Source organism: Choloepus didactylus, chromosome 8, assembly GCF_015220235.1.
Source record: "Choloepus didactylus isolate mChoDid1 chromosome 8, mChoDid1.pri, whole genome shotgun sequence".
In the NCBI taxonomy this organism is placed as follows: Eukaryota; Metazoa; Chordata; class Mammalia; order Pilosa; family Megalonychidae; genus Choloepus; species Choloepus didactylus.
In genome coordinates, this window is record NC_051314.1 from 49,047,003 (window position 1) to 49,066,736 (window position 19,734).

Sequence of the window (19,734 nt, forward strand, 5' to 3'; positions counted from 1 at the left end):
GAAACTTAAAACTTAAAGTCTGTTTGAATTTGATGTGGTTGAAATTAGGGAGCTCTGTAAAGATTTGTTAACTATGTGAACATATAATTTTTTGAAGATTGGATAAAGGACAAATTAGAAGGAAAAAGCCTTTGGCAAAGAAGAAGAAGAATAAGAAGAAGAAGAAAGAAAAAAAAAAAGAAAAAACTAGCCTATCATAATCACCCAGATATGAGACAGATTGTCTGGATTCAAAGTTCAGCACCTCCATTGACTAAGCACATAATTTTGAGCAAGTTGGTTAACTTCTCTAGGCCTCAGTATCCCAAGTGTGTCATGGAGGTTTTAATAGTTCCTTCTAAGGTTGTCATTAAGATGAAATGAAATAACCAATGTAAACTGATTGTCAGAGGACCTGCTTCATTGTAAGGGCTCAATCAATGTAAACTATCTTTGCTATTATTACTATTTTTAAAAGATGATATAACAGTTCAGATTGACAGTAAGAATGGAGAAATAGGTTCAGAGGCGAGACATGGCAAAGGAAATGTGTACAAATATTTGGTTATTAATCTGTTTGGGATATCTGCATATTGTCCAATCTCAGATACACAGGAAGATTTTGTCAGACATTTGTTTCTTTGCATGGAAGGAATACACTGCCTTGTGCCTCCTAGTTTCTCGCACTTCCACTGGACTAATTAAGGGGCATCGTGTAAGAGATTTGTAAGAGTGTTTATCGAATGCTTCAGGAAAGGAAAAACGGGACTACTAAGTGTACCTCAGATCTGCATTTTATAAATCTGATGAACAACTAGGGGTGAAATGATATAGAAGAGAGAACACTACACATGGAGTCTGGAGAATTGTACTCAGAGTCTCACTCATCCTGTGGGCTATAAGCTTTCTGAACTTGGACTTACGTCTTGGTAATTCCGTTTTCTCAGCCATAGGATGGGAATGAGACTTCCTCACTGGGTACTTAGAGAGCAAGATGAGATAATGAATGTGAATGTAGTACCTGAAATTTGTCATGGAATTAATAAATGTAAGACTAATATGGATATAAGAAGCCACTGAATAGCTTGCTTAGGTCAGTGCCATGCCATAATAATAAATAAAAAAGGACAAAGTCATCTATCAACCTTCCCAAGTTGACTAATTTCTATCCTGTTTCAAATATATGACTTAAGTGCATGCATGGATTTAGATTTTCTCTTATTTTCTAAGCACAAAAGCATATTTTTCTATTGTAGGTAGTTTGGACAATAGAATAAAAAGAAGTAAGCAAAAAAAAAAATCACTCATAATTTCAAAACCTAGATATCCAACATCAGAATTCTGAAGTATTTCCTTTCTAGTTTTTTCTTTCTGTACATAGCAAGCTATATCCCTAGAAGTATAGATCCTGATATGTTTTTAAAAAATTGTATGATGTTGAATTCACATACTTAATTCATGTTTGGTCTTGGTTGATATTATAATATATATGAGTATAGGGTTATTTTAAATGCCTTTATAGGTTAACTATATAGAATCTGTATATGTCACTTATATTTCTTTTCTCCTGCTAAATCATGCAGTTTATATGAAGAAAGCTTCATTTTTCAGAAAAAGGGTTTATTGTTTTCTACTAATGTTTGTTTCCATTATCCACTTAAATAATATGCTTAGAGAGTATCAACAACATTTAAGCAGGCAGGAATCAAGGGAGAAAATGTTTATCTGTAATGCCAGGTGAAATATAACAATGAACTCTTTAATCTTAGTTCTAAGCCCAAGCATGTACTCTGCGGTCTTTGAAGTACTCATAGAAACTCAGAAAAATATGTGGTTTGAAGCAAACAAAAATATAAAGCCTAAACCTTTTCCTGCTTTATATAATCAACATATTCATTTACATTTTACTAAATTTGTCTATGTAGAGGTTAGGTTGACCAAACCTTTGTCTCTCTACCTCCCCACTTCCTTTTTTATTTTTTTTTCCTTTTTTCTATCTGAACTTCCAATAGCTCCTTCTCAACCTGGAGCTAAATTTCTCAAAGTAAATATTTGATAAAGAGCAATGCTATTACTAAGAATCACTTGAAAGAGTTAGTGATAATATGGATCTGTCGACTATCCCTCAAAATTATTTTTGTCATATTGGTTTATAAACTAGAGTAGCAGAATAGTTGAATTAGGTCTCTTAGTTTATTATGTATGTACATCTTTTATGTATATAAATTCTCCACCTGGCATTAAAGGAATCTTTGCCATGTAATCTCTGTTCCCATTTTGAGGAAGGAAGTCACTGAGAATTCCTCAGAGTCATTTACCACATGAAGAGAGAACCCATTTTTTTGGAAGCAACATGACCCATTTTTATTTATTGAAAGTAAATATTAATTGAGCACCCACTACATGTCAGACAAAGAATAAATCAGTGAATAAGTCAAAGTCCCTATTCACATGAAGCTTATATTTCAGTGGGAAAGACTGAGCAATACACAAATTAACAAAAGAAACTTAGATAGTATTATCTATCTTAGAAATGTTTATTATTTTATGAGATATAGAGTCTCTTTCTTCAACTTATTAACAAATAAATGAACTTTTTTTTCTTAGAAGCTTGCAAACTGTTTCAAGTTAAAGAATTTATATCAGATGACCTTACATGATTTGTAATCTCTGTTATTTTTTTCCTTTTATGATTATTATTGATAGTAAGTCTGAACTAAAATTGGCACTAATATGATGGTAGAGTAAAACTGTTTATATTGCCAGGAAAAGATAAATAAAGGTAGTATGAGTCAGCCATAAGCATTTTACTCTGAATCTTTTCAGTCTGAGTCAGTATGCATTTGATAGTACACCTAGTAAACCTAGAGGTTATCAGCCTGGATATATTAGTTTGCTATCGGATTATCTTTTTTCTCATTCACATTTTTTTTATTAGAGAAGTTGTAGTTTTATAAAAAAAACATGCAGAAAATACAGAGTTCCCATATACCCCCACCCCATATACACATGCATTACTGTGGTATGTTTGATACAATTGATGATGGAATATTATTATAGTTGTACAATTAAAAATGAACTTCTTAATCTCTAAATAATATATTTAGCAGTGTATTTGTTGTTTGATTTTGAGACGGTTTCCATACTCTGAAAATTGCAGTATTGGAATCCAAGTGTAAGATTTTTGGAGCTGTCCACATAATTAGCAAACTTAAATCATTCCTGCAATAAGTTATACTAGTTTTAAGTTCAGTGTGATGTATGCAATACATTTTGGAATATATTTTATACAATCATATAAGGAGCATTTTAAAATAAAAATGCATCTATTAAATAACATGGATTAGAATTTCAGAACAATGGAATCACGATAAGTGTATACATTGGCAAGCTAACTAGTTCACTTTTCCGTTATTTTTATTCACAAGTTTATGTTTTGAATTTTTTTCTTCCTGCTGAAATACATTCTTTAAGTATCTAGAATGTTTTCAAATATTTTAATTTCCTTTTCAGGAATTTGCTGCACTGACAAAAGAATTAAATGCCTGCAGGGAACAACTTCTAGAAAAGGAAGAAGAAATCTCTGAACTTAAAGCAGAAAGAAACAACACGAGAGTAAGTGTAAAATTGGCTTTGCTTGGGATTCCATATATACTTCAATACCTTATATCTAGTAAACATATAAAAACAAACTATAAGCATTTATAAACTTCAGGAAGGCTTTATGCAGTCATCAACTCAGCCAATTGCTTAAGGAAAAGGAGGATATACTATAAAACTCAAAAAGAGAAAACAGGAAAACTGAATTACAGTCTCTGCTACTAAATCACTATGTTGCCTTAGAAAATGTTCTTATTCTTTCTGGCCTTTGCTTTATTCTACTTTAAAAAGAAGGGGCTGGATTTCAATAATGTGTTTCAAATATTCAAACTGTTGAATCGGGTGTTGAGGGCATGCCTTGGGGACTGAAGATGGGCGAGAGAGAGGAGTAAGCGTTTTAACAATGGGATGCTGTGAGAGCATGGCCTGGCCTTGGATCCCCACCTTGTCCCAGGAAAGTATTTCTTCTTTTTTTAAAGAAGAAAAAAGTATTAAAAGGTAGAAAACCACCAGAAGAGATCTTTCATCTAAAAATTAGAAGCATACCTTTTTTTTTATTATTATTAAATTCAGTTTTATTGAAATACATTCACACACCATACAATCATCCATGATATACAATCCACTGTCCACAGTATGATAACATAGTTATGCGTTCATCACCACAATCTATCTATGAACATTTTCCTTACATCAGAAAGAACCAGAACAAGAATAAAAAATAAAAGTGAAAAAAGAACATCCAAATCATCCCCCCATCCCACCCCATTTGTCCTTTAGTTTTTATCCCCATTCCTCCACTCATCCATACACGAGATAAAGGGGGTGTGATCCACAAGGTCTTCACAATCACACTGTCACCCCTTGTAATCTACATTATTATATAATTGTCTTCAGGAGTCCATACTAGAAGCATACCTTTTATTTTTTAGAAGGTCTCCAAAGTTACTTCCAGTTGTAATATTCTGATTTCATGAAACTGATTGAATTTACTGTATCTGCTCTTGGAAATCAATGTGTTGTAGCAGCCTCATGACATGCCATTGTAACATTAAAGTTCAGAATTTGATCAAAGATCCTATATTTTCTAGTTTAGAAGAACAAAGTCATTAAATTTCATAAAATATATCAACTACCATATTACCCATAAATGAATGTAGTTTCTCTACTATAAGTATTACTTTTGTGTGGATACAAGTTCAATTTAAATATGTAGAAGCCAAAACTCTTGTGTTATAGTTCTAACAGTTTAATACTGAGAAAATAAGGTGCAAGAATGGCCTGTTAATTTTATGCTTGATATTAGTAAAATACAGCTATACAAACTATTAACTTTGTGCCTCTAATGAGAGATACCATTGCATGCATAATGGTTATATGATCATCTTTGCCTTATTCATCAGAGTCTTATTTTTTGGTAAAAATAATTCACACAGTGTGCATCCAGTAAATTGGTCTTCATTGTGACTTTGATGAGCCTTATTGCCTCAAATTGGGCAAAAGAAAGGCAGTTTTAGACCATATTATCAGAAGTCAGATGAATTTTGTTTCTCTTTTCCTCTTTATGTATTTTGGAAAGACATACATGGTTTTTCCATACAAATTTAAAGTTTACTTCTGGCATGATATTTATTCTGCCCAAAATATTCCTCTTTTCTATTTTAATGTATTAGGATGTGTTCACTGATGTAGCTCAGTACAGCCAAGTGTAGAAGTAGAAGCAAGGAGCTGAGAATTAGGGAAACACAAACCTCTCAATGAACTTCCAACAAATACTCATACTTAGAATGTGCCAGACACTTTTATTAGCTGTGTATGAATTATATTCTTTACTCCTTTCTACAACCCTATAAGGGAGATGTTATAATTATCCCCATTTTATAGGTGAGGAAACTGAGCTCAGAGATAATTTACCTGAAGTTAGACAGTAAATAGCAGAGAAGGGATTCGAACTCTAAGGCAGTCTAACTCCCAAGCCTTTGCCTCTAGCCAGGAGGCCATTGGCACAATTACTTCAGTTTATCCATAAAGAAACTCAGATTTGCTAAAGCTTATAGAAATCATTACCTAAGAGTCAGCCCACTGCAGTATGGAGTGTGTCATTCCTTCTTGGTTGTGACTGATTTCAGTGAACTAGGAGATTTGGTAACAACAGACACTCAATTTTCATCATATTACACTCCATGAGGACCAGAAGTACCCATGGCTGTTGCACCTGGAAAGCAGCCTTAGGTAATAAAGGAAGCAAAGTGAGCTATATTTAAAATACCTATTCAGGAGTTAAAATGAGAAAAATACAAGAATTAAGTTCCCTTAAGATAACAGAAATTGAAGACATTGACTTTAAATGCTATATTTATTTTGAAATATGAATAAAGCTGGAAAACATTTTTCTACGTTCCGTATAACCATGTTGTGGAGAATTTTTGTTGTTGTTTACCTCAAGGAAAACAGAATTATGCAGCATTCCTTATGCAAAGTATTTATTATGTAACAACTTCTCAAGTTATGTAACCACCTCTACTCTCTCCACCCCCACCCCAAATAGCCTGGTCTGAAAATTAGACTTATCTTCTCATCTTCTCCTTTGCCCCCAAATGCCTTATTAAATGTTGCTAAATATAACAGTTTTTATGGATCTCTCTAATAATTTTTCTCTCTACATGTTATGTTTTTCTATTTTCTTTTAACACTTACTCATTAGCCTTGGAGAGAAAGCAACAAGCTAGTATTTCTTTTTCACACTTAAAGAAAATTGGATGAGTATTAGATTGTTTGGCAGATTTAAAATAGAATTTTGAGTCCCAATAGCCAAAGTTCTGATAAACTTGTGGCTCTCTTTTTCCACACTGAGTAGTTAACCTGTGGTTCTGAATTGAAATAAATAACACACAAAAAAGACAATGTACAAGGAGAACTCATGAGTGGATAGGGTCACATTACTTAATTATAAGCATTAGAAAGGGCCCTTCTGCACAGTGAAATTTGAATGAATTATATCTTCTCGCAAAGAGGAAAGGGAAATTTCAGTGGGAGATAAGTGAATAAAGTTTTTTGCAGTATATAGAGTAATAATGATTATAATACAATAGGAAACATTAATTGATAAATGTTTTCCTAAATGTTTAACAAATTTTAACTTATTTTACCCTCACAGCAATCCCATTATTCCCTTTTTACAGATGAGGAAACTAAGATATTAAGAAACCTATAAGAAGCCACAGGTTTATAGTGATATACCCAGAAAGTCTGCTACTCAACTTAACCACAGCCTATGTATGTAGGAAATCATATTCCTATGTCACCCACAAATCATGTGTGACAGGAGAGAGAAGAGTTTGTTCAAACTTCTGACTTTCTGTTCAGTCATTTATTTTGCATCATTTGTATGTGATGTAATGTACTAGGTATTTATTCTGATGTCAGAACTGAAACTTGTGGCCATTTATCATTTTGTTAAACAGTAACACCTGGTCTCCAGCCACAAAATATGAGGAAATGAAAGAAATGAAAGTAATCATTAAATTTGCTCTTACATTCAACTGCCTCTAGTAATTTTAAACTGAAGACATTCAAATAAAATCATCCTAATGTTATTCATGATTATACAAAAATAGAATTTTCACAATTTATGGTGGATATTTTCAGAACCCTTAAAGCAAGCTTTATTGTTTAATAAAGCACTTATAAAAATGCAGAAAAATGATTAAACATAATTTGTTATTCCTAAAACTCCCCTGACTGTACTTGGGCAAGTTATATTTATATAACTTATCCCTGCTGTTATTTCAACATATTCAAATCGATCAATAAAACTAACCATATTTTGGCAGATTCATCTGAATCAATGAAAAGGTAAAGAAAAACTGGGAATGTTAATATAGCTACTAATGGGCTTAATGTCAATATCACAATACAAAGTCTTATTTTGTTAGAACTCTTTCAAGGATATTTATGACTGAGGATCTCAAAGGATGGTTTATATTGTTGATAACGTTTTATAATGTAATTATTGTATAATGTAATTACTGAAAAAAGTTATGGTTTTGACAGTCAGTTTTAATGTCAGCAATAAATAATAAAAATGAAATTTCATCTCATGGGTTATAAACTAAAAGAGAAAGGCTTAGTTGCATTTGAAACATTCTTTTGCATATACTCACTTGTGTTTTAGCTAAAGGAACTTATATTAATATATGTTCAGATAGAACCAGATGCCTGCCATTACTAAAAAATAACTCTCTATGACAAACCTCTCCCTACACGTTAATAATATCCCCCAAACACATGTGTTCAATGAGTAGAAAGTACAGCCCAATTCAGAAAAGGAAGATAGCATCAGTTGAACGCAGACATACGTGCATGTGTATGTCTGCGTGTATACAGATTTATGAAAGTGCTGTGATAAGGTATTGTAAATGAAACAGTGCATAAGATGGGACATATGCCCTCCCAGCAGCTATGTCAGAGTAGCAGTCAAACGTATACATAAGAAACACATGGGACTTTTAATAATATTTGAGGATGAAGAATGGGTGAGTGAGCTGAACATGAAAGCTACCAGTGTGAAGGCTCCAATTTGCAGACATCAGTATTGTGTTATGTAAACATATACAGGGAAGAATTTATTTTAATTGAATGCCATTTAAAATTGAAAATAATTGCACACACGGTTTTGTTGAATTCAGATCTGGTAGGAAGATACATGGTTTCAGAAACTCACAGAATCAAAGTAAAATAAAGTGTCCCCAGGCCATCTTCTTTTTCAAGGCAGAACACAGTTCAAAAAATTTCTGATGATGCTCTGGTTATTTGCAGTGAATTCCAACAAAGGATTAATGGCTATTCACATAGTCTCTGCAATCCCCTGAGAATACCAAAAAGAAAGTATCTTCTGCAAGAGTTATTAAATATTAGACTAATATCATGGCTCCCAGCAAAGGTTTACAACTGGTAAATTATTAGTGGTATCTTACAAATCCTCCTCTTGTATTTTTAATTTATTTACTTTAATTTGTATGCTTAAAGGCCATAGATACATGGTAGCGAGAACATTTTTGTCCTTGTTCTCCAGTATAGATAATTTATGTTTATCATTAATTCAATTCAGGTATTAAGCATGCATTATATAGAATATTTTTCTAGGCATTTGGGAGTATTCTGGATAAATTAAATTTTTCTAGCCCTTAAGGAATCTATTTAATATTAATAAAAACATATTTGGTTTCATGATTATGTAGATGAGAATTCTTAACTGCAGAAAATAATTGCAGAAAAGAGTACAGCCTCACCTGTTTTAATAAGCAGACATCAATTAAGGCATAAAAGAGATCGCTAAGATGAGCTTCTAGGCAAATTTCTAGGACCACAATAAAAATTAGCCTTGCAAGTTCTTCTTACACCCCTAATCCCAGAAACATGCAGCCTCTGCCACTACCTCTGGCAGCAAAATGAACGTTCCATACCCTGCATGTTTCCTCAACTATTTTGCCTCAGTCTTGTATAGGTGGGTCTACTTGGCCGACTCTCAAGTCACATGCCTGCCCCCTGGTGGTAGACGTGGCCAAGAAACTTTTTTAGATCCTATATTGGGAAGATGAGATTCAGGATGTGGAGAACTATCAAATATGAAGGGTGTGTTCAAAAGACTCTGGACAGCCACAATTGACAAGTCTCAGCCACAAAGGACAAGTCTCCACCACAACATTCTGTTCCATACTAAAATTCTAGACAGCAGCAATACTAGCATGTATCCACCCAACAATACAAATATCCTTCTTACAGACAAAAACAAAATCACCTTTTCTCAAAATGGAAGGCCCATAATCTCTAGCTGTTGCATCCAGCTACATGTCTAGGATTCTGAAGTATGTACATTTCTGATCTCTTTCAATTTTAGTCTCAGCTTAACAGTATTCTGTAACCTATGGACTACTTTTAATGCTCATCAGAATCAATAAGCCCAGTATGAAATAAGATAAAAGTGTAAAAAATACAATGAAAGGGAGTATTATTTAGCATACATAATGTACCTGATACAACAAAATATGAAGTATCCTCTTTCCTCCAACTGGTCACAGTCTGTCTGACGAATTTAATTACTGTATAGGTTCAGCTGCTTCTTGATGATGGGGTACATGGTAAAACCAGGGATTTCTGGGACCATCAGTCCATTGCATTAATCCTTTCATTGCAAAAATGAGTTTTTTGGTCAAAAGTAATATTGTGTCAGGTAACATGACTGAAAGCAAAACTCCAGTAAATCTTGATGATCTTGCTGGTAGAACATAGCCATTAGGGTAGGCAGTTTATATTTCAGTTAACTGAGCAAACAATAGAAACCACTCTCAGCTGCTTGACATCAAAGTTAAATCCAGATCCTCTGATAAATATAACCACATTGATTAATTTAGTCAAATCTAAATTTTTGCCCCTCCCTTCTGGTTCCAGCACTATCAGAATGTATTTCTGAATGTAATTCTCAGATTTTTGAGATTACAAGGTGGCAAACTTACACAAGTCTTTTGATTTGGAAGCCTTCTCATCTTAGTTTAGAATTTGTAATTCATCCTGTGGGATTCTAGATAGAAGCTTAGAGGAGTGGTTGGGATGGGGCATGAGAAGCGGTGGCTTCCTTTTGTAAGAAAACCAACCACTTTACCTGAAGCTTACTTGGTCTTCAAGTCAAATAGACCAGCATCATCAGAGAAGCAGGGAAACTTAGTGGGCTTTGGTGGTTCATGGTAAACCAGAATCATCTGAAGATTTTCATGAATCCCTTTTCTAGTTCATGGCATACCCTTCTTGTCTCAGAGTGGTGCCAAGATGTTCAAATTAAATACATGATTAGGTTGTGAATTCATCATACATTTTAATTCAGTAATCTCTTAAGAAAAGGCTCCATCTGTTTCTTACCCTTATGTCAGTCCTGAGACCTCAAGAAATAAGAGGCTTTGATGAACAGCCATAGTAACTCCTGGGTTCTCTGACTGTACCTTGACCTAGAATTTAAATTTTAAGCTGTCATTTTCTTTATTTAAACTCTTCAGTGCCATTTAAAGTATCCAGCTCACCTCATTGTCCGTATATTTTTTATGCCCTTCAAAATGGTCTATTGTAGCTATCAAAACCTTATTTTTAAAGGATCTCTTACTAAGAAAGCTCAAGCTATCATTTAAGTGACTGTTTCACCTCCATGTACCATGGAAGACAATGGCTCTTCTTTTGATGTTAATCTAACACATACTGCTGTCAAATCTCTCCAGGTCAAATATCCCAGATTACCATTTCTCTGAGGATTTTTTGCCTACAGCCATATCTGATACAAGCCAATGTTTTTATCAGGTTTCTTCATTCATTTAATAAGTATTTATGAGCATCTTCTAGGCACTGAAGATACGGAAATGAACAAAATAGAAAAAAAACAATGAACAAACTTATTTCCCCCATATACTTTACATTCTCTTTGGGGAGACAGTCAGTAAACAAGATAATTATATAGAATAAAGAGTACATTAGATAGGTACAAATGGTAAGAAGGAAAAGTCAAGCTGGGGAAAGGGATATTAAATCTGAGTGAAAGCATGGAGGAGATGGCGAAGTGAGATGGTCATGCAGATATCTGAAAGAGAATGTTTTAGGCAGAGAGCAAAGCAAGTGAAAAGGCCCTGGTGTGAGAACATGCATATTTAATATGTTCAAGACACTTCAAGAAACCCAGTGAAGCTAGACTGGAGTGAGAAAGAGGAAAGAATAGTAGGCCATGAATTCAGAAGATTTAGACCCCTTTGGGACTTGTAAGGACTTTAGGTTTTACTTGAGCGAAATGAGAAGACATTTAGGATCTGAGTAAGGTTATGAATGATCTAACTTATTTTTTAATATGTTCACTATGGATAGTATTTTGAGAATAGCCTGAAGGATTAAATGATGAAAACAGAGGGACAGTTAAGAAGCTATTATAAAAATTCAGTGGAAATATAGTGGGTCTTGGAACCAGGTGGTAGCTGTGGATGAAATTGGAAGTAGTCAGGTTCTGGAAGGCAAGGATACATGGAAAGAATTGATTATAAAGATTGAACTTTGGATTTTAGGAGGAGTAAAGGCAAAATAAGGACATGAATGTGGTAAGAGGCACATAAGATTAGTGGATTGAAGATGAAAGATTTTTAGAGTTTGACTGTGAGTTAGATATTAGGACTTGAAATTGTGGATAGGTTGCACTTATTGATATTGTCAGGCCCTATAGTGAAACTGAGTGAGTGTATAAGATGGGGGGACATTGAGGCCATTGAAGTAGATGAGGTCTAGCAATTTAGAGACCACAATATTGAAAAGATCATCTGAAAAATAATAAAATCATCAAGAATTATGACTGGAGGAGTGTTGGAAAATACTGGCAATATTCCAGGATCTAACACATTTAAGAAATAATGGAGAGTTACCCAGGGTATGGCAGGTGACTCTTACAAGGAGGGATAGTGGTAGGTATAATCTGATGACTTGAGAGTCAAATAATCCTTTGCTGCACATGACATACCTCACTCTAGCTAGTTTAGGCAGATATTGATTTTTAATTCTTAGCAAAAAATGGGCTGTATCGCAGGACCAAATTCCAGAACCTCTGCAAAGCTGATAATGTGATTGTTTCTCTTTGCACTGTAAAACTATGAGTCCTTTGCTGCCCTCCATTCAGCCAAATGTATGCTTTCACCTAACCTATTTTCTCACACAACTAACTTCTTGCATTTGTGGCATGGAAGACTGAAAACTAGTTTTTGTGCTCTGTATTGAGAAAGTAGGATTCACAGTGTGGGGAACTTGCCAAATACAGAATGTGATCAAAAGATTTAGGTAGACTCATAACAGATGTCCTTTATAGCTTATGATACTCATGTTTATTTGCCTACAGAGGATCATGTCTCATACATTTCTGTATCCTACACCGTGCCATGCAATATTAGATGTTCAAATATTTATTGAATTACTTTGTAAACCAAGGCACCCCTGAATTTATATTAAAGGAAATTTATTTTCATTATAATAGAAGATTTGTTTCTTCTATTATTATTAACATGTATTAACAATGTTGATTAGCTTACGCTTATAGGAAATAAAGCCAATTAATCATCGCCCCAGGTTTAGATCTGATATAGACTAGCAAGGCACAGAGGAAAATTTACCTCATTTATTCATTTTTAAATCATTGAACAAATATTTATTGCACACCTATTAGATGTCAGAAGCTATTCAATGTCAGAACCAACAGCCAAATACAGAGAGAATCAGGCAGGCACAGGGCCTACCCTCATGGAGCTTTATTGCCATGAAGAAATAAAATGAAATATAGTGAAATGATTTTTTTTTAAAATTACACATCATGATATGGTTTAAAGAAAAGAAGCAAGAGACTGAAATAGAGAATTATGGAGGTGGGGAGTAGGAGAGACCTACTTAAATAGAACAATGAGCAAATGCCTCACTGAAAGCGTGGTATATAAGCTGAGATCTAAAGGATGAGAAAGAGCTGGCCAAATGAGTAGCCAAAGGAGGGGGACTCCAGGCAGAGGGCAGAGCATATAGAAAGGCTTGGCATATTGAGGAACTGCAAATTAGGCCATGTGGCTGGAGCATAATTTGCCAGGGAGAGACTGGCACCATATGGTATTGGAGAAATAGGCAGGGTTAAATTCATGCAAAACCCCATCACCCATGTGAAACAGATTGGATGTAACCAATGCACACTTGTATCTGCAGAATTCAAGAGACTAGTAGAAGGCTGTGAATATAATCAGAGATTGATAAATAAAAGGAAAACTCTTTGAAAATATTAGCGGTGCCATTTTCCTACTTAAGAACTACACGTGTTATTTTTGTCCCTTAAGTATGACTCTCATTTACTCCTCCATATGGGTCTTAGGAGCTCAGATATCTGTGTTGTTTTGTGCAAATAACCAGGCAAAGTCTTCTGTCACTTTGAATCATAATTACTGACAGTGAATTTAGAGAAATGAATCTACAAAGCACTAAGACATGTGACACTGAATTTAACAATGACATTATGAAAATGAAATCTTTCAGTGCAGTGTAAGCTGTAGTCAAAATCCTGACAAAAGGAAAGAAAGAAAGAAAATTGTTTCCCTCCCTTCCTCCCACCCCCAATATCTTGTATCTGCTTTTTCCTCTTTTGTTTAGGTAACTTCTGCTTTATTTTTTCCTTTGTTTTGCATAGATAGAAATCTTGCACAGTAGATTTACTACTGTTAGCCTGTACTTTGAACTACTCTGAAAATCTCTCCTACAAAGCTTATCAGTTATTTGTGGTTCTTCTTTGGAAAAATGATAATAATTGAAAATAGCTTAATCCCCCAGTTTTTTGTTTTGTTTTGTTTTGTTTTGTTTGTTTGTTTTTTTTCCTTTAGCAACAGAATTCCCTTTCAAAATGAACACAAAGGTGAAACCCCAATGAACAAAACGTAAAAGCAAGACTTCTCTGGCAGTCAAAGCATAGGGCCTAAACAGCCTGGAACATTGAGCACTGTACTTGGTGGCCTGGAGGATACTTTCGGGATTTAGGCTCCAGAGAGGACAGTTAAAAAACTATCTCCTTAATACCTGCTCCCAAAATGACTCTTGGAAATCTCAGTTATTATATTTCAGTTGGTTGCATATATTTTTCTATAATGTTATCTAAAGAGTAATTGTGAATAAAATCATTAGTGATTATCAGTATAACTTAAAACAATATTATGATGAAATTATGCTTAATTCCTTTTGATTCAGAATTTTTAAATGGCCAAATGTAAATGAAATAATTTTGACTTGTTAATACTGTTCTCCTAAAAAATCATTATGCATCATGAAATGTTCTTTAATAATTACCATATATTGGATCTCACCTGTACATCAACTATTCTGTTACTACCAAATCCATACTGAAATTATTAAATTTGCTAAAGGAATGCATAATATTTATGTTGAATTTTTAATTTAGTAACCTATTGTATGATAGAAATGTTGCTTATTTTTAAAGATTTTATGAACCCTGGTTTAGACTCAGGCTTGTGTTTCTTTACTGCTACTGTAGCATAATCTGAGGGTATTACTAGGTAGTATGTGATCCTGTAAACTTTTAAGGTACAAGTCATTTATAAGTACTGGTGACTTGTGTCCATAAGAGAATTAATTACGTATTATGTTAACCCCAATAGCTGTTACTGGAGCATTTGGAGTGCCTTGTGTCACGACATGAAAGGTCGCTAAGAATGACGGTGGTGAAACGGCAAGCACAGTCCCCCTCAGGAGTATCCAGCGAAGTTGAGGTTCTCAAAGCGCTGAAATCTTTGTTTGAGCACCACAAGGCCTTGGATGAAAAGGTATAGTATGGAGAAAAAATTTCAAGCATAATTGTACTTTTATTACCAGTGTCAGGCTCCTTGTCTTCTTCCATTGATTCGCATGATTCTTTAAAAAAGTCAGTTCAGAAAAACACATTTGAGTAATATGAAAAAGCATTTTGTAAAAAAATGCAACTGGATTACCATGTGTATATTGCTAATATTCATAACAATGTTCCCTTTTTTATACTACTGAATCTGTGGCTTTTCAGAGTTGTGTTTCTCTTGTGGAGCATAATGGCCCTCATCCAGATGGCCAGTTGAAATTTAGTATCAAGTCAGTCTGTCTGTCTGTCTGTCTTGTCTCTCTCTCTGAAATACATGTCTATAGATGTCAGAATAGGATACTACTAATGGAAAATTAAGCCTACTTTGAAGTGCAAATTTCATGTACTTTTAACTTTTAGGGATTTATTTTAGAAGCATACAATATTTTTTAGGGCTTAAACATCTTAGCTCCAAATATATATTTTAAGTATCTCTGCCTGTAACACCATAGGTATTAATAGAAAAACATGCTTTTAGTACTTTTTAAAAATAGCTTTAAGCTTCTCTTAGCTGTTGCTCAAATACACTCTACTGACATATATAAGCCAATATTATGGTAATATCCTTTGGAGATTAGTAAGGTTTATGACATGATTTTGAGTTTGTGAAATTTCAAAGAATAGACTTTTAAAAAATTAAGAAATCTTTAGTACTTTATAGAGTGGGATTTGGGACATTCATTGTAAAGTTACTGACAAGTTTTGAGCAATAAATTCCAAACTAGGGAGATTATTCCCCAGTTATCTATTTTTTAAGCATGCAGTCACTTTTGCACTATCATATATATATACATACATATATATGTATGTATGTATATATATAGTCTTTCAGATATTCTTAGAGCAGGGGATTATGTACAGTGTATCATTTTCATAAAGACAATAATTCTGTCTTGTGGAATATTAAGAAAATTATCTTATTTTTTCATTTTAGCTATGAGAAACAACTAGTTTATGAACAATTTTGAACAAAACGTAAATGAATATTATTTAGAGACTCCTGATAAATGAAACATAAAATAATATTAAATATAAAATAATCATTTAATGCTGGTTCCATATTATATTCTCTCTCTTATTACAAAAACACAGTGCTAAAAATTTGCAAGATATTATATTTATAGAATGTGTACTATGTATCAGACTCCTTTGTAGGTATTGGATACACAAAGTTATTAAGACGCTCTCTTTACCAATAAGGAGTGCGCAGGTAGTATTGGAGGTTCACATTGTCAACGACAGACAATGCCAAGAACAGGTGTGTACATCACAATATGGATACACAGAAAAAGTTGTGACTAACTTTGCTTAAGTTTAAAGGAATTCAAGAATGTCTTCTCAGAAGTGTTAACAATTGATAGGTCATTAAAGAATAAGGAAGAATTTTATCAGCAGAGAAAGAAATATACTGTAACCAACAGGATCAACGTGTAAAATGATGCAGAGCAATAAGAACATAGCCTGTTCAGAGGAAATTGAACAGGTTCGAATGACTTGAATGAGCGTACTTAAAAATAGGTGGCTTTGGATGTTCCCTACAAGCACCCCCAATCATTTAAGGGAGGGTTGGTTTTGTGAAAGAAGGATTATTTAGGAGATAGAAAGCAATAGACAATATCTAAGACAATCTTATGGGTGCAAGTGCATTTAAGAAGAAAATGGTTGTTACACAACTTAGAATCTAGAAAGAATTTATTATGTAGAAGTCTAGTGAGTTTAGCATCAGTAAATGAAGCATTCTGCAATATAGCCTAAGGAGTTATAATAGTATTTATTAGCTCACCAGAAGTACACTGGACACTAGCTAGTTCAGAGGTAACTGAACTGATTATCAAACAAATGAGGCTGAACTTCCTAAAGGAAAAATGTTATGAGCTTGTCCTTTGGAGCCACACAGACTTAGACAGGTGACCTAACTTCTTTAAGCATCTTTACCTCTTCTTCTGGATAGGAATAATAATACTACCTATCTCAGAGTTCTTTCCTGAGGATAAAATGTGATCTGATGCACAAGACTCTTGGCCAGTGCTTAGCATATGGGGTGTTTAGTGAATAGTAGGAATATTATTATTATTATAAACATGATAAATTTATGCATTTGATAAAAGTGTTTAAATAAAGATGTTGGTATCACTTTTGATCATTTGTTAAATAGCATTTCACTTATTTACTGAGGGCCAACTATATACTTAAACATCTTCATAAACAATTTCCCTACCTATGAGTAACTGAAATCTCCATGTGGTTGGAGTGTTATGGGGAGACAGACATATAAATAAGTAATGACAATATGCTTATTTAAGTGCTATGGTTATATTTTTAAAATATGTAGAAGGTCAAAGGAACACATAATGAACCATTCCTTGGGGACAAGAAACTACCAGTTTTACCATAGAGTGTTTGGAACAACTGAGAGCTAAATAACCTAAAAAAGATTGAACATAACTGTGGACAATTACAATGACTGGCAGTCTTCATTTATTGATGGTCTTATTTACACATTCATTGAGGTCTAGGGTAGCATCTTTACAATGAGCTAAGACCAAAAGTAATTTTTGATGTCACTCTCCAATATGTTTATCCATTCTGTGAGCTAGAGGAAATGAGAAATTCTGACTATTGTTAAAAAGCATATATATTGGACAGCCATGGAAAGTGTAACCCAAAAACATATTTATGCACTCCATGTATATTTCCATGATCTGTGATCACATTTTCAAAACTGGATGTGAACTTCTAATTCAAGAATTCCTCACAAATATTTTGTTATAGGATTGATAATTCCCAAAATGAAATTGTTGCATACCTTAACTTCAATTTGGAATGCATGTTTTTTCCAACCAAGTCCCTCTTCATCCTACAATGCATTTGTCATTTTTAGGGAATTATTTTATTTTTACACTCAAGGATAAAATCTCTGTGTCTTGAAACATCTTTTGGGACAAAAAGAAACTTTTCTTCAATTTTTTTTCAAACTATTATGAAGATGAAATCAGAAATTGAAAATTCTAGAAGTATATAAATAATATATGTGGGGTTATACTATAACTCTATAAATAGACAATAAATGCATTTTAGTTTAAAGATTAGACAAACAAAATAACTCTAAGTGGTTGAATTGTATAAAAACCAGAGAAAGTAAAATATTGTGCTGAGGCTATCAACTGTATATTTGCATTTAAAAACAATTAAAACTTTCATTTTTAATGGCATATCAATCTTGCCTAGATAACATCACAAGAGTATCACATTCAACAAAAAAAATAAAGATAATTATGGCATTCTACTGATGTGGTGCTCAGGGTAGAGCACAGAGTGCAAAGGCTGGTCAGAAACACTATTTTTTTCTATAAATGGAGTTCAAGCCATATAGATGAAGTAAAATATTAGGATTATTTTTTACCCTGGGAAGTTTATTTCCCTGGACCCTTTTGTTTTTTATAGTTGTTGTTTTTGTTTTTGTTTTCCCTTAATATGGTTAGCAGAGATCAGTGCAGAATGAATCTAACATGTTGCATTCATCTAAGTTTTAACAAAGAATTAAAAATACAATGAATAATTCATCATACAAATGTGAATAAAACATATCACAATGTATTGATATTTGCAGCATTGATTTTTACATTTATAACATTGACTAAAATATATTCAAAAATTATTTTTATTTTCTTGTAAAGACATTTTAAAATTGAGTACTTTACGGGTAATATAATTTCAATTTTGTAAAAAGCTATTCCACATTTACTGAGGGGCAATTCCATTTTCATCTTGTTTGATGAGCTTGATAATTTTTGCGTCCTTCAGGACTACATGCAATGAGAGTACTGGTTCTTAACTAGAGGTAGCAAAGAATGGTTTTGAAGAGTTTCTAAGATTTTCAGTTTGACAAAAGAAAGGAAGATATTTTTAACATATAATATAGCCTGGTTTCAGCCATTCTTTTTAGGACTTGAAGGACTCTTTTAGAAACATTCCAACATAGCAATATGTCTTTTAAAATATTAACCTCTTCACAGCATTCAAAGTGTGATCTGATTAATGTTGGGTATATTGAGACCATTAACTTATTTTTGGATTGCCTGATATTGCTCTTTTCATCAACCAGAATTCCTAAACGTTTCTTAGAACACCCACATTTTATAGTTGGTATTTTAGGAATTGGACATAAAACTTTATAACCATCCCTGTTAAATATCAAGAATTCTATTGAGATCTTGTTGGCATCTGTCATTCCACATATCAGCCATCCTACTCATTTTAATGGCATCAGAATATTTGCTTCTTTTGCAACTACCCAAGCCATTCATAAAAATGTATACTCAACTCAAGTCACCGGAGGTTCATTCCAAGTAGCTCTTATTCAGGTATTAGTCAGCATTACTTCAATGCGTTTTTATAAACAATTGGAGATTTATCTAACAAAACTTTTAAACATGGCAGTCCACCTGGCATACCTAAATAGGATGAAATATCCTGTGTAATTTGTCTTTGATATTGAATACCCATTTATGTGTTTATTACTAATTTTCAGGGAGTTTGAGGGTAACTAAATATAATTAATGTTAAAACTTAACTTGGATTTTTTTCTGCTGATTCAAGATGTATTTCAGTGAAGGCACCCAGTCACCCAAATATACATTAGTTATCATACTGTCCTGTAAAAATGATTGAGACTTTTAAAAAATTCCAAATTAATAGGGCATTAATTTCTA

At 33.4% G+C, this 19,734-nt stretch overlaps 1 protein-coding gene across 29 annotated transcripts in view; it reads left to right on the forward strand.

Moving 5' to 3' along the window:
• PPFIA2 (PTPRF interacting protein alpha 2) overlaps positions 1 to 19,734 on the forward strand; it is a 531,438-nt gene that overhangs the window by 289,270 nt on the left and 222,434 nt on the right. For all 29 annotated transcript variants that reach the window (XR_005218603.1, XR_005218602.1, XM_037848402.1 and 26 more), the window contains 2 exons: positions 3,493 to 3,594; positions 14,790 to 14,954. Coding sequence is in view for 27 of the 29 variants with exons in the window: in XM_037848402.1 (XP_037704330.1) it covers positions 3,493 to 3,594; positions 14,790 to 14,954 (267 nt within the window). In the remaining 2 variants the exon portion in view is untranslated. The remainder of the gene's footprint in view (positions 1 to 3,492; positions 3,595 to 14,789; positions 14,955 to 19,734) is intronic.